This window comes from Dama dama, chromosome 1 (genome assembly GCF_033118175.1).
Source record: "Dama dama isolate Ldn47 chromosome 1, ASM3311817v1, whole genome shotgun sequence".
Lineage (NCBI taxonomy): Eukaryota > Metazoa > Chordata > Mammalia > Artiodactyla > Cervidae > Dama > Dama dama.
The window spans coordinates 25,403,637-25,419,530 of record NC_083681.1 but is presented as its reverse complement, the minus strand read 5'-3'; the positions used below and the strand labels follow the sequence as shown (position 1 = coordinate 25,419,530).

Genomic DNA, 15,894 nt, shown 5'->3' with positions numbered 1-15,894 from the left:
GGTCTGGTATTCCCATCTCTTTCAGAATTTTCCACAGTTTATTGTGATCCACACAGTCAAAGGCTTTGGCATAGTCAATAAAGCAGAAATAGATGTTTTTCTGAAACTCTCTTGCTTTTTTGATGATCCAATGGATGTTGGCAATTTGATCAGGTATGTCTAAAGTTAGAAGAGAGGGGACCGAGTCTTGGGGCAATCAGGTGGGAAGGATGGGAGAAGGAGGCTGGAGTCTGAACAATGTCTTCACACAGGGACATACAGATAGATGAAACAGAAGACTAGAAGTACAGGCTTAGGTGGCAGTAAACCCTTTCCTGAGGAGACTGGCAGGCAGGCTGGCTTGGCTAGATTGAAGACTCTGTAGTAGAAAACAACAGGAGGGACTGGCTGTCCGGTGATTAAGACTCCATGCATCCACTGCAATGGGCCTGTGTTTGATCCCTAGTTGGGGAGCAAAGATCCCACATGCCATGCGATGTGGCCAAAAAATAATAATTTTTTTCTTTTTTAAGAAAGCAATGAGAAATTAAGAAAGTCAAACACCGTGGAAGGCTTGAATTCTAATCTTAGTCCTCAGGTTACGAGGTCATGGGAAATGGCATAAGATTGGTTCATCAATCCAGAATTGACTACTGAGGAGAATGAACCAGAAGTTGCTTAGTTACCCAAGTGCACGGTGATCAGGGCTCTTCTATCTAGACAAGTGGCTGTGGGCCCAGACAGGAAGCTAAGGGGCCATCAAGACTCTGATGGCTAATTTTAAGTGTCACCTTAGCTGGGCCATGGATATTTGGTCAAAGATTATTCTTGATGTTTCTTTGAAGGTATTTCTTAGATGTCTAAAGTCTTAAACCAGTAGACTTGGAGTAAAACAGATTAACCTTCTGAATGTGGGTGGGCTTCATCCGGTCACTTGAAAGCCTTACAGAGAAAGACCAACCTCCCCAGAAGCCGAGAGAATCCTGCTAGAAGACCAACTTGAGACTCCAACTGCAATTCTTGCTTGGGTCTCTTCAGTTCAGTTCAGTGGCTCAGTTGTGTCTGACTCCCTGTGACCCCATGAACCGCAGCACGCCAGGCCTCACCGTCCATCACCAACTCCGGGAGTCCACCCAAACCCATGTCCATCGAGTCAGTGATGGCATCCAGCATCTCATCCTCTGTCGTCCCCTTCTCCTCCTGCCCCCAATCCCTCCCAGCATCAGGGTCTTTTCCAATGAGTCAACTCTTCACATGAGGTGGCCAAAGTATTGGAGTTTCAGCCTCAACATCAGTCCTTCCAATGAACACCCAGGACTGATCTCCTTTAGGATGGACTCGTTGGATCTCCTTGCACCAAGGGACTCTCAAGAGTCTTCTCCAACACCACAGTTCAAAAGCATCAATTCTTTGGCACTCTTTCTTTATAGTCCAACTCTCACATCCATACATGACCACTGGAAAAATCATAGCCTTGACTAGACAGACCTTTGTTGGCAAAGTAATGTCTCTGTCTTTTAATATGCTGTCTAGGTTGGTCATAACTTTCCTTCCAAGGAGTAAGCGTCTTCTAATTTCATTGCTGTGATTGCCATCTGCAGTGATTTTGGAGCCCAGAAAAATAAAGTCAGCCACTGTTTCCACTGTTTCCCCATCTATCTGCCATGAAGTGATGGAACCGGATGCCATGATCTTAGTTTTCTGAATGTTGAGCCTTAAGCCAACTTTTTCACTCTCCTCTTTCACTTTCATCCAACTGCAGTTCTTGCTTGGGTTTCTAACCTGCCAGAATACCCTCTATTACGGACCTGGCAAGTCTCCACAGTCAAGTGAGGGTTATGGGCTGAACTGTGTCTCACTCAGATCCATGTGTTGAAGTCCTAATTCCCAGCACCTCACTAGTGGGAATGCATATAGAAAAAAGGGCTTTTAAAGAAGTAGTTATGATTAAATGAGTTCATTATGGTGGGCCACTCCAATATGACTAGTGTCCTTAGAAGAAGAGGAAAGTTGGACACATATGTGCACACACAGAAGAAAGATCATATGAGAACCCAGGGAGAAGGCAGCCATCTACAAGCCCAGGAAGAGGCCTCAGAAGACACTAACCCTGTCAACAACTCAACCTTGGACTTCTAGCCTCCAGAAGTATGAGAAAATCCATCTGTTTAAGCCCCCACATGGAGAAGGCAATGGCAACCTACGCCAGTACTCTTGCCTGGGAAATCCCACAGACGGAGGAGCCTAGTAGGCTACAGTGCATGGGGTTGCAAAGAGTCAGACATGACTGAGAGACTTCACTTTCATCTTTCACTTTCATGCACTGGAGAAGGAAATGGCAACCCACTCCAGTGTTCTTGCCTGGAGAATCCCAGGGATGGGAGCCTGGTGGGTTCCTATCTATGGGGTCGCACAGAGTCTGACATGACTGACATGACTTAGCAGCAGCAGCAAGCTCCCACAGGTCTGTGGTATTTTGCTATAACAGAGCAGACTAATGCAAGGATAGCAGATTACAAACGCCTTGAAACTCCCAAGGGCCATGCATTAAGCTTGTTCCCCCAGCTCAGCACCTCACGCATGGTGTGTGTTTATGAGATGTGCTAGGTCTGGATCCCTTCCAATAGGAACACACTGCTGAGAAGGCACAGGGGAGACGGGCTCTCCTGGGATGGTGGGAACCAGAGCCCCAGGATACAGACCTTTGTGTTCTGGTTGGAACAAGGTTCTTCAGGAAGGAAGTCAAGTGAAGAATGATCTGAAATTGACTTGTTCTGTATTCTCTGGTATGCCTAACATAATGCCTGGGGCTTCATGGCCACTCAATACAAGTTTTGCTGAATGACTAACTGAATAAGTAACCATGACAGGACTGGGAGATGGAGTGTGTTCTGAACACCTTTTAAAAACCAGTTTAAACATACACGTATGTTTGTATGTGCTTAGAAATTTTCTGAAAGAGGCTGCTAATGGTGGTTCTTTCTGGGCAGTGAACTGGGTAAGAAGGCAGGCTTACTTTTCCCTGGATAACTCACACTGTTTATGCATTTTCATCATGAGCGTATTACTCCTGGATCATTCAATAGCTCATTAGATGATGTGTGTTCTGGGGTAAGTGAAAAGAAGAAACAGGGGCTGGAGAGCTTTTTAACTCACCGTTCCTCTCCTTCCAATATCTCCCGGAAAAATGTTCAGCCTTCCCCAAGTGCCAGGAGAGCACATGGATGGACACTAGCAAACCTGGTCTTCACTAACCACTCCAGGACACCCAAAGGGAGCATAGGGTGACGGCATAGAGCCCCAGCACAACAAGGTAGCTTTGGAAGAGCAGGCGGTCAAAGCGCTCCAGGAGGGCCAGCCACCCAAGCTCCTGTTGGTCCACCTGGTCCTGGGTTTGGAAGTAGCTGCTGATGGATCGAAGCTGGGACCAGACTTCCTTCAGGGACCCGGATGGGGCCGGGCACTCTTGACAGACGGAGGACTCTGCGCGAGAGGAAGACACCATAGGTGAGCCAGGGGACACCATGGCTCCCCCTGCCTTCCCATCGAAGCCAATGGCCTTATCCTTCAAGGAAGGTTGTGGGCAAACGTGGCCAGTGGGCGGGAAGATTGGGGATTCTCTCCCTACCCACTGAGGGGAGGCAAGGCTGTGCTGAAGGAACCCTGGAGAACACGGCAAGTAGGGTGATGGGTCTAGGTTACATCCTTCTGGGAGATTTTTCTGAGGTAGGACAGCCCTCATTGACTTAGAGCTTTAGGGCAGGAATGGCTCTTCTTTAAATTGAGGTATAACTGATATGTATCATTATATTAGTTTCAAGCATACAACATAATGATTCAATATTTGTATATATTGTGAGATGATAATCATGATAAGCCTAGGTAATACCCATCACCTCACACAGTTATATATTTTTGTTCTTGTGATAAGAACTTTTGAAATAAAGTGTCTTGTTGACTTTCAAGAATACAGTAAAGTTAATGGGAAGTTGCTATATAACAGGGAGCTCAACTGGTGCTCTGTGACAACCTAGAGGGGTGGGATGGGGTGGGAGCTGGGAGGGAGGTTCAGGAGGGAGGGGACATATGCATACTAATGGCTGATTCACATTGTTGTATGGCAGAAACCAACACAACATTGTAAAGCAATTATTCCCCTTAAAAATAAATAATTTTTAAAAACACAGTAAAAATATGTTCCACTTCAGGACTCTGCATGTCATCCTTGCCCAGGGGCCATACTCACCTTTGCATCACTCCAATTTTAGTGTAAGTGCTGCCAAAGGGAACACTGGGATGACCTGTATATTTCTGCACATTTGGCAACTAGAACTCAAATGTATACAAACTATTTGCACATGTATGTGTACGTGCATGTGTGTATGCAGGCATTCTGCTATTCTGAGGTCAGTGGCTCCAAACTGGTAAATAAAACTAGCTACGGGGACAACAGAAGACTGTCTTGTCTCCAGAGAGTTGATGTAAAATGCAGGGCAGAGGCTAAGAAGCAGATGTTTCCATTTTTTCCACACAGCAATGCATGGCCTACTGCTCCACCTGTGGGCACTGGGGCTGAGTGATCAAGCGAGACAAACAAGAGACTTCAAGGCTTCTCACAAACCTGTTACCCCAGCAAGCTGGGCCCCAGAATCCATTCGAGGCTGGTCGGTATCTGTGTTCCCTCGAAGACACAGGAGGGTCTGCTCTTGCTGGCTGCACTGCTCATCATAGAGGAATTTGACCAGCAGGATGGACTTGGATAAGCTGAGAACCAAGAAGGCCATGCAGACCGTGAAGAAGACCCCTGAGGGAAGGAGATGGAGGCGGTGGGGTCAGCAGGAGTCTCTGGGCCCCTTGCTTCCCTGTCTGAAAGGCAACATCAGATCTTGGACAGAAGTAATGCCAGACGGGCGCCCGGACTTCCCTGGTGGTCCAGTGGTTAAGAATCCACCTGCCAACGCAGTGGACACAGGTTCGACCCCCTGGTCCGGGATGATCCTACATGCCATGGGGCAACTAAACCCAGTGCTGCAGCTACTGAACCCACCAGCCTAGAGCCTATGCCCTGCAGCTAGAGAGTAGCCCCTGCTCCCCTCAACTAAAGAAAGCCCATGCTCAGCAATGAACATCCAGCACAGTGAAAAATAAATGAATAATTTTTTTAAAGGCCTGGTGACCCTGGGGCTGCTCACCAATCAGAGGGGTGCTCCCTGCACTCCTTGGCACCTCATCAGACATGTTGACCCTGAAGACGGTGTAACCCACCAGCACGCTGGTCTTGAACAGAATCCTGGCTTGGCAGGTGGGCGGGAGGTAGAAGCTGCCCAGGTCCACAAGCATCAGGAAGATGCTGGGGATCAGCAGGCTCACCACATAGACCAGAGGATGCCTGCGAATCACCACCTGGGCAGGGACAAGCAGTCAGTTGACAAGTGGGTCCAAGCCGATGGACTAGCCAAGAAACTACCGTCCCAGAATTTTTACATAATATGAAAAGTCTACCTAATTTATTTTTATTTTTTAAAAACTTATTTATTTAGCCGTGTCGGGTCTTAGCTGCAGCACATGTGATCTTCGTTACATCATTGTGATCTTCCATTGTAGCACACGAAGTCTCTAGCTGTGGTGTGTAGGGTCAGTATTTGCAGCCCACTGGTTCCAGAGAGCATGGGTTCAGTAGTTGGGGTGCATGAGCTTAGTCACTCCAAGGCATGTGGGATCTTAGTTCCTCCACCAGGGACTGAACCTGTGTCCCCTGCATTACAAGGCAGATTCTTGACCACTGGCCCATCAGGGAAGTCCCTCTATGTCATTTAGAAATAGGAGGTTATTTTGTGGTTTAGAAAATAGGGGGGAAATCCTTTAAGCTTTTCTGTATAACTAATATTGATAATATTATTCATAATTATAAGAAGAAGAAGCCATCATTTATTTAGCACCTGCTGTGTGCCAGGCACTGGACTAAGTGTTTCATATGATTTGTCTTATTTAGTCCTCACAGCAACTCTGGGGGCTGAGTATTATAACCTCCATTTTAACCAGGAGATAGAGGATCCTAAAGACTAACTGACTTGTCCAAATTCACATAGCTGGAGAGTGAGAAACTGTTTTAAAAATCAGGTCTCACACCCAAAATCTTTCTTCTTAAACCACTTTGCAAAATGTTACACTGGTTTTGGTTTAATCTCTCTTCTTACTTGGAAGGCACACACTTTAGTACTTGTGTGTGTGTCAGAGACTGGCTAGGACAAATAGCACAATGAAACTAGGAAAGTTGAGGTGGGCTTGACAAGATGTGGGCGGGACATAAAGAAATCACAGGAGGAGGGCATACCCCAGGGACTGGGGGACTGGGTGAGCTGCTCCTACCTGTAGGCCTGAAGGGGCCCAGGGCCAGCAGTGTGGTTGGAACCTGAGGGGAGAGGAAGCTGGGTGGACCTGTGGCGTCCTCTTAGGAGCACGGCCCACGGGTGGAGGCTCCTTGGGGTGGGGAGAAATGGAAAGATAAACAGAATAGCGGGCAGGGGGACCAGGGCTCCCATCTCTGCAGGCCACAGCACAGCCTCCAGGAGCAAAAGTAGCTGTGAAGTGGGGCAACTGCAGAGATCCACCAGGGCGTGCAGCATGGCTGGGCAGAGAGCTGCGGAGCAGGTCTGGTAGCCAGAAATTGTTTTTTTTTTTTCTTTTTTTTTAAAAAAAATAATTAATTAATTTTTTGGCTGTGCTAATTTAATTTTTTTTCGTTGCTGCCCGCAGGCTTGCAGCGAGTGGAGGCTACTCTCCAGCCGCAGTGTGTGGGCTTCTCATTGCGGTGGCTTCTCTCATTGCGGAGCACAGGTCCTAGGCTGAGTGAGCTTCGTTAGTTGCAGCGTCCGAGCTCTAGAGCGCAGCCTCACTGGTCGTGGTGCAGGGGCTCAGTTGCCCTGGGGCATGTGGGATCTTCCTAGGCAAGGAAACAAACCTGTGTCTCCTGCATTGGCTGGTGGATTCTTAACCACTGGGCTGTGAGAGAAGTCTTATAGCTGGGAATTTAAGTCTCATAAAATTACAGTGAGAATCACTGCCATTTTCCTATACCAAGCTTCTCTGGGATGGTCATACGACATGTCTATAATGAACACAAAATCTATTCCCATCCTTCCTGGAGAGAAACAGGATATGACAGGGCTGCTTCCCCCATCAGACTATGGACCCTTTGAGGGTGAGAATGGTAATTTTTAATCCCTCATGGAGTCAAAAATAATGCCTATTTTATGACAGAGGATGGGATGGTTGGATGGCATCATCGACTCGATGGACGTGCGTTTGAGCAAGCCCTGGGAGTTGGTGATGGACAGGGAAGCCTGGTGTGCTGCAGTCCATGGGGTCACAAAGAGTCAGACACGACTGAGCGACTGAACTGAACTGATTAGTAGCTAGTGATAAAGAATCACCTGCCAATGCAGGAAACATGGGTTTGAGCCTGGATTCGGGAAGATCCCCTAAAGGAAATGGCAACGCACCCCAGTATTCTTGGCAGGAGAACCCAATGGACAGAGGAGACTGGCGGGCTATAGTCCCTGGGGTCACAGAGTTAGACATGACTCAGGGACTGAAAACACACACAAACACACGTTCAGTAAATGTTCACTAAACAAATGAATGTTCTGGGCCCTGTGCTGTTAGATATGAGGAAAAAAAAAAAACACCAATGTCTGAAACCTCCCATTTCTCTGATTCACCAAACAATTGAATGATTTCTACATGTCAGAAAGTGTGCTAGACACTTTTTCACATGGGATGTGATTTATTTAATACTCAGTGTGAGTTTGTTGGCAGATAATATGGCATCCCGCTCTATAGATTTTTGAAAATAAAGTTCAGCCCCTTCAGTAAGCTGAGTGAGTGGGATGTGCCCCTGCACCTTCTGGTTCCAAGCTCTGTGCTCTTTCCCAGACAGGCTCCTCTCAGTTTGATCAGACCTCCGAGCTGAGTCCAGGGTCTTCTCTCTCAGCTGGGCCTCCCTACCTGGAAAAGAACTGCATAGACAGGAGACTGAGCAGAAGGTGGTGGGGGAGGAGGCTGGCTGGGTGAGATGAGATGTCACCTTGCTGGTGGGAGTCAGGGCTCCTCAGCCTTTGGGTCTGGAAGCACATCCTGACTCAGTGGAACTCAGCCGACCAGGGCCATTTGGCCAATTGTAGTCTGACTGTGGTCTTCCGCATTAAACTTAATTGCCTGCAAACATCTAAACCAGAGTGACACTCACTGTTTTGCCATCATTTGGTTAAAATACATTTTTACCAAAGTGCAGTCAACAAGAAAAACCATGAACTGACAATACCCTGCATCTCTTCCCTTGCTTTCTTGTGCTGTGACGGGCGTGGCCGCAGTAGGTGGGTTGGGAAGAAGGGAGTTCAGGGCCAGAGTCCACAAGAGGTCTTGCGTTGTGGGCCCCACCTGGGCTGTGGGGATGGGGGGCGACCGAGTCTGCTATCTCTGGAGGGTAGAAGCAAGAAGACCCCCTGAGACTTCACGGTGGACGTCACATAAGGGAGATGAAGAGAATAAGAATGCTACCCCAAAGAGAAGCACAAGGAGGCATGTTGGTTAGGCAGAGAGAGCCCAGATTTAGGGTCAAAGGAGCCGCGGAGTCCCCGAGCCCTCCACTCCAAGTGCTGTCTTAAGGGACTCTGGATGCTGTCGAACATCTCCAAGCCTTGATTTTTCCCCTGTTTTTAAAAAGCAGTTTACTTTTGCCTCGCCAACCATCCTGGGTACAATTGAGATCAGCTGCTGTACTCTTTAAATAAAGTTCCCACGTAAATAGCACATGCTGAGATGATTCCTCTCCACCCAGAGGCTGATGCTGAGAGTGAATAGAAATCTGGGTCAGAACCAAAGAGCAGCAGTGTGGCTCCTTAGGTTCCCTGGTTCCCAAGAAAGTGCAATTTCACCGAACCTCATGTTCTGCAAGGTGTCAGGGCAGAGTCATGGCAAGAACTGAGAGGCTGGGAGGCAGGCTGGCTTCATGCAGTCAGAGGGAGTCCTGCACTTGGAAGGGCCCCATGCTTGGCCTGGTGTCATTTTGAAGTCCTCAATAATTTTTAAGCAAGGTACCCTGCATGTCCACTTTGCATGAGGCCCCACAAATTTATATTCCTCACTGGATGTCAAGAGTAGTTGAAAGTAGAAAGGAAACAGGTAGGTACAAGGGTAGACAATTAGTTGGGCTGTGACATAAAGCAGAAAGTTCTCCAACTCAAAAAATTGTATAAGTTTTAAGCTGACATAAAATCGTAAACTTAGACAGGCCTTCCAAAACCACTTCATCCATTCTTCTGCCTTTTACCAAGGATGAGCCAGTTCTTAAGATGGATCAAACAGTACCTATAATTTTGCTTTTCTTCAAGAACAAAGGACCCACATTTTCCTTTAGGATGATTTGGGGACAATACTACTTATGGACTAGTCTAATTTTCTCTACAAACCCAGTGCAGCCTAAAGAAACTCTAATTTTATCCCACAGTTTTGAGAAATGTTTTGTCCTCATGATCTCATTTGATCCTCAAAGCCCTTTGTGCCAATGTTCAAGAAACATGAATTGAGCATGAAAAGAGGTCAGGCACAATCCTAAATACTAGAGTTAGAACTGCTGACAGGACAGGTCCCCACTCTTGCCCCTGACTCCTGACCTGACGTCTTATGGGATCAGGAACCAGATTCCACAGGTCTGTAGATAGAAGTTTGCCCCAGAATGGACCATACCCAGAGTCTATGCTTGCTTTGATGATAACATTTGAGACTTTCTGAGTTTATGTTGAGATGATGTTTTCATCTTAGAGGGCTTCCCTGGTGGCTCAGACTGTAAAGAATCTGCGTGCGATGCAGGAGACCCGGGTCCATCCCTGGGTCAGGAAGATTCCCAGGCAGAAGGAATGGCCCCACTCCAGTATTCATGCCTGGGAAATCCCATAAACAGTGGAGCCTGGTGGGCTGCACTCCATGGGGTCACAAAGTCAGACATAACTGAGTGGCTAACACTTTCACTACTTTTTGGTCTTAGTACTGAAATAGGTTAAGACATTTGGGGATATTGGGATAGGGTAACTATATTTTGCACATGGGACAGACATGAATTTGGGTGAGTCAGAAGGTGGCAGACTCTACTGGGTTGAATGTTGTTGCTTATCACTAGTTGTGTCTGACTCTTTTGTGACCCCCATGGACTATAGCCCAGCAGGCTCTTCTGTCCATGGGATTTTCCAGGCAAGAATATTATAATGGGTTGCCATTTCCTTCTCAAGGGGATCTTCCCAACCCAGGGATTGAACCTGTGTCTCCTGCATTGGCAGGCAGATTCTTTACCACTGAGCCTCCTGGGAAGCTCCACTGGGTTGAGTAAAGCTCCCTAAAATTCCTGTCCTTCCAGAGGCTCAGAATACGACCTTATTTGGAAATGAGATCATTGCAAGTGAAATTAGTTAAGATGAGGTCTTACAGAACAGAGTGAGCCCTCAAGCCAATATGCCTGGTGTCCCTGTAAGAAGAAGAGAAGAGACATGCCAAGGCTAATACCTTTGCAGGCATGTGAAGATGGAGGTAGGCATTGGAGTGATATATCCTACAAGCCCAGGGAAGCCAAGATTGTTAGCAACCACCTAAAGTTAAGGGAGAAGCAAGAAGCAGACTGTTCCTCAGAGAGCCCAGAAGGAACCAACCCTGCCTACACTTGATTACAGGCTTCTGACCTCCAGAACTATGAGAGAAGAAAGCTCTATTGTCTTAAAGTGGTACTTTGTTATGGCAACCCAAAGAAACTAATACAGGTGGGGATTTCCCTGGTGGTCCCCAGTGGCTAAGAGGCCAGGCTCCCAATGCAGGGGGCCCAGGTTCGATCCCTGATCAGGAAACTAGATCTGGCATGCTATAACTAAAGGATCCTGCATGCTGCAACTAAGACCCGGTGCAGCCAAATAAATAAAATTAATTAATTAATTAAAAAAAAAACCCTGATACAGGTGACTTGGCCAGTAACGCACAGTGGGAAAATGCCACAAAATGGACTGAAACATACCAGTTCTCTTTAGTTGTGTGAAAGCATCATACAGGACGAGGCAGGCAGTGTCAAGTCCTAGCTCCACGAGTCACCTGTTAACCTTGGTTAAGGTGCATCCCAATTCAACCACTTGTAAAAATGTGGATACATGGAGTCCCCGTCTCCCAGAGATGTAAGGATTACATATACAAACTTTTAAATGGTGCCTCATACAGAGTCGGAGCTTGGTTTTGTGGTCATCGTTATCATGTTTCCTTGGGCAGATTTTGAGCCCCATGATAGGAACCTAGAGTCTTGTTTTATTCATGTTGGTGTCCTCGGTGCTTAGCCATGAGCTTGGCACAGGGTAAGAACTCAAAAGAGGTGTGTAGAGTTGTATTAGAGTCTACTAATAATGGTTCTTTTAGTTCCAATGGGTGAGAGAGTGGAGTGAGCCCAAAGTGGGGCTCCCCTCTTGAAGTCAGTCTTCTGGGGGCCACTTCTCTGCAGGTCATGTCAGAGGCAGTGACCCCGTATGCCAGGGGGATGGTACATCACCAGCTCAGCAAGACACTGCTCTCCGCAGAACTGCCCCTACCTAGAGCCCATCATTTCTAATGGACTAAAGGAGCTGGTACCTTTAAATTCCACAGAAAGGGAAGAAAAAGCACTTTAGTTTCAGTCCGTGTTCTCCATTAGACACCCTTCAGGTGTTAGCAATATTATGCCACAATTTCATTATCCATTAAAGCCAGGTAATAATAAGTACACAAAGGTATTTGGAGCCTATTGATGTTAATGAAAGAGATCAATCTAATTCAGAATGTGTGTGTGGAGAGCTCCTTGGAGATGGAATAGGCCCCAAGGTTAGCCTCTAATTGCCTCCTTGATGGTAGACCCCACCAGTACTCAATTTTGCATGACCGTCTTTATGACATAGTTGGAATTTTGACGCCCAGACTCACGCTTCATACAGAAGCCCATTTTCCTCCTCTCCCAAGCCCCTCCCAACATTCCCAATTCAGAAAGAATGGGAAAGTTGCTGCCATTGAAGTAAGATCCTTGCACAAGAGTGAGAGCTTCTTGGATCTAGACCATGGGTCGAGTTGGTTTAGCAGAAAGTCCATGATTCCCGGATTACTCGAATGACCCTGGAGGGTTTCTAGGGGTCCAAATTCTCTCTTTCTCTCGCTCTCTCTCTGGAGTGACCTGTAGAGCTTGGAAGGATCTTCTATCAAGTTTATGAGCGGCATTCAATCAATATCTCAACAAAATTAATCTACTCTAATCTAAAAAAGAAAATTACATCTGAAAAAATAGGATATATGAGGCATATTTCTTTCACAAACGCCCCTCTTCATTTTTCTAGGAGTCCACTGTAGGTTCCCCAATTCCTGCTCACATGAGCATTTACTCTGTGAGAGGATATCTGGGGTCGGGGCTCACTTTAGTTCCCACAACTGTCTGCCAGTTTCCATCCAATGCGTGCATGCTAAGTCACTTCAGTCATGTCCAACTTTTTGCAACCCCATGAACTGTAGCCTGCAGAGTCCTATGTCCAAGAATATTGGAGTGGGTTGCCATGTCCTCCTCCGGGGGGTCTTCCTGACTCAGGGGTCAAACTGACCTCTCTTATGTCTCCTGCATTGGCAGACGGATACTTTACCACTAGCACCACTTGGGAAGCCCTTGCATCCAGTAAGAGTTCTCAGGTACCATTTCTACCTCCTCACACTTCTACCATCATTCTTTAGAAAACAAAAAAGAAACAAAACACTGCCAGACATGGGCTTCCCTGGTGGCCCAGTGGTAAAGAATCCACCTGCCAATGCAGGAGACACAGGTTTGATCCCCGGTCTGGGGAGATCCCACATGCCACAGAGCAACGAGGCCCATTCACCACAACTGTTGAAACTGTGCTTTACAGCCCATGAGTTGCAACTTCAGGAGCCCGAGCACCCTAGAGCCCGTGCTCCACAACAAGAGAGGCCACAGCAATGAGAAGCCCAAGCGCACACCAACCAGAGTAGCAGCCACGCAGCAACAAAGACCCATAAAGCAGCAACGAAGCACAGCCATAAATAAATAAATTAAATTACTTTTAAAAAAAAGCACTGCCATACAGAAATTGAATGCTCATCCTGTTTCTGGGAAGCAGCGCCTCCAACAGTGTATTGAAGGAAGCCTCCCCTCCCGTGGCCACTGGCTCGGGCACCAAGCTACACACAGATGTGTCTCTTCTGCTCTGGGCTCCCTGTGGAATGCAGCCTGACTCCAAGGAGTCAGCAGTGCTCTCTGATCAACAATACATGTCCTGGAGCCACAGATACGATTGCACGTTAGCAGGAACCAACCGGCACCTGGAGCATTTGATTCAGTGTCAGCGGCAGCGTGTACACCAGGCCCAGGCAGAACATGTATTTATATCTTTGTTCCTCCCTCTGCCGTATCTGTCCCCAACCCCGTGCTGGGCAGCCTGGATGGGGACATAGCAGGTGATTAGATTAAGAGGAAGCTGGCCTTTTACTGTCAGGACCCTGGTGGGTTCTGGGCAGGAAACTGGGCTCTGAATTTCACATCATTGCCTAAAGGTTGTTGAAGGACACCAGAGTGACTTGACTGCTCAATTCAGAGTTGGATGTCTGGCACGGAGTAAGAGGACATGAGCCATCACTGTGCACACAGTGGGAACCGGGGAGCCGCGGAGGCTGAGAGAGGTCAAGGGGGCAAGGAACAGACCTGGAGAGTCACTCAGTCTACTTTGTCTTCCAGAGTTGCAGGACTTCTTAAGTCCGGCTCCCTGCCTCACCAAGCACAATCTGTGACTCTTCTCAGGATTCTGCTCCCCAGGACCAGGGAGGAAGGAAGTTCAGTTCAGTTCAGTCGCTCAGTAGTGTCTGACTCTTTGCGACCCCATGAACCGCAGCACGCCAGGCCTCCTCGTCCATCACCAACTCCTGGGGTCCACCCAAACCCATGTCCATCGAGTTGGTGATGCCATCCAACCATCTCATCCTCTGTCGTCCCTTTCTCCTCCTGCCCCCAATCCCTCCCAGCATCAGGGTCTTTTCCAATGAGTCAACTCTTCACATGAGGTGGCCAAAGTATTGGAGTTTCAGCTTCAGCATCAGTCCTTCCAATGAACACCCAGGACTGATCTCCTTTAGGATGGACTGGTTGGATCTCCTTGCAGTCCAAGGGACTCTCAAGAGTTTTCACCAACACCACAGTTCAAAAGCATCAATTCTTGGGCACTCAGCTTTCTTCACAGTCTAACTCTCACATCCATACATGACCACTGGAAAAACCATAGCCTTAACTAGACGGACCTTTGTTGACAAAGTAATGTCTCTGCTTTTTAATACGCTACCTAGGTTGGTCATAACTTTTCTTCCAAAGAGTAAGCGTCTTTTAATTTCGTGGCTGCAATCACCATCAGCAATGATTTTGGAGCCCAAAAAATAAAGTCTCCCACTGTTTCCACTGTTTCTCCATCTATTTCCCATGAAGTGATGGGACCAGATGCCATGATCTTAGTTTTCTGAATGTTGAGCTGTAAGCCAACTTTTTCACTCTCCTCGTTCACCGTCCCCCAAATAACCTACCGTAGCCCCCACGGCAACAGAACCCTGGGAAAAGCTCCCAGAACAAGAAATCGGCTCACTGCCCTCTCCGCTTGCCTTTAGCGTAAACTCTGAATGGAGAAGAAGCATGGCAGGAAAGACAGCAAAGAAACGCAGACCTGTTCCCTGGAATTCAGGGAAGCCTCTCCTCCCTTTAACAATATTTTATGCCTGTGTTCATCATATTTAAAATGGAGCTAGACACAGAAAAACTTGACCACCGTTGAGAAGATGATATTTAGGGTAGAGGGTGATATGTAACTACAAATCGCGGCTGCTCTATGGGGCGGGGGGGGGCGAGCGTGTGTGTGTGCGCACTCCCACCTCTGGTTTACCTGCCCCGTCTCCGTCTTTGTTTTTCTCCTCCGTGCGGCGTAGGTAATGGTGTGTGCAGTGTTCTCCGGAGTGCTTGGTAGGTGACTGTGTTCCACCTTGCACATGCTACTCACTCACATTTCCTTTTAATGCTCTCCATTATTCGGGCTGCATTAATAATGTTTGCAGGCTGATATCTTTAAAATTAATGAGGTGTTTACTCTGAGCCAAGAAACTCATTGAAATTAAAAAAGCTTTCTTTTTCCCCCCTCCCTTTCCCTCGGTAAAAAAGTGGACAAACAAGCCACAGTGTAAGCTTTGCTAAAAAACCAAGTAGAAGAGGCAAGGACTCAAGCCCTACCACAAGGAAGGCGTGAATTGGGATTAGCTGGTGCCCAGCATTAGACATCAGTCAGGTTCAAATCACAGCTGTATTTAAGAGGCCTTGTTTTAACAAGTGCTTTACTAGAAAACTGCATACCACACCTTTTAACCAATGGAGGGCTTCTGTGCCCTCAATAATCGCTTCTTTCACCACCACCATCCTCCTTAGCAGGCAATTATTCATTGTAACCATAGCACCTGAGTGTAGTCTAATTTTTTCCTTCTCTTTCAAAAGGTTTGTTTCTAGGAGAATTCAGCTGTGCTTAATCCTGACCTGTCTGTAGTCTCTAGCTTTCAATCAGATTACCTGGTCTGAAGGGCCCTCCCATCCTCCAGCTACCCCCATCACTAGCTGACTTTGTGCAGAAAAGCAGGGTTGAACACTACTGACAAGTCTACTGGCTGCAGACACTTGCTGCAGACCACGTCAGGAAGGTTTGCTGGGAGGGAAGGGGTAACGGTGCCCCTGGACTGCCAAGCAGCAGGCTTCACTGTCCTGCTCCCCGCTGCCCCCTCCAAGCACCTAGTGGACACATTTCCCCAGGAACAATGCAGCCAGAAGCGTTTCTGGTGGTG

General features: G+C 47.4%; 1 protein-coding gene and 1 non-coding gene across 2 annotated transcripts in view; both read right to left on the bottom strand.

Moving 5' to 3' along the window:
* Nucleotides 1–3,229: 3,229 nt before the first annotated feature.
* HTR3B (5-hydroxytryptamine receptor 3B) overlaps nucleotides 3,230–15,894 on the bottom strand; it is a 38,438-nt gene continuing 25,773 nt past the window's right edge. The window contains exons 7-9 of the mRNA XM_061155141.1: nucleotides 5,172–5,382; nucleotides 4,601–4,783; nucleotides 3,230–3,462 (exon numbers count right to left, since the gene is read on the bottom strand). Of these exons, the coding sequence (XP_061011124.1) occupies nucleotides 3,230–3,462; nucleotides 4,601–4,783; nucleotides 5,172–5,382 (627 nt within the window). The remainder of the gene's footprint in view (nucleotides 3,463–4,600; nucleotides 4,784–5,171; nucleotides 5,383–15,894) is intronic.
* On the bottom strand, nucleotides 4,168–4,271 carry LOC133064812 (U6 spliceosomal RNA). Its single transcript, XR_009694727.1, has one exon. It is a non-coding gene; the product is annotated as a U6 spliceosomal RNA (small nuclear RNA).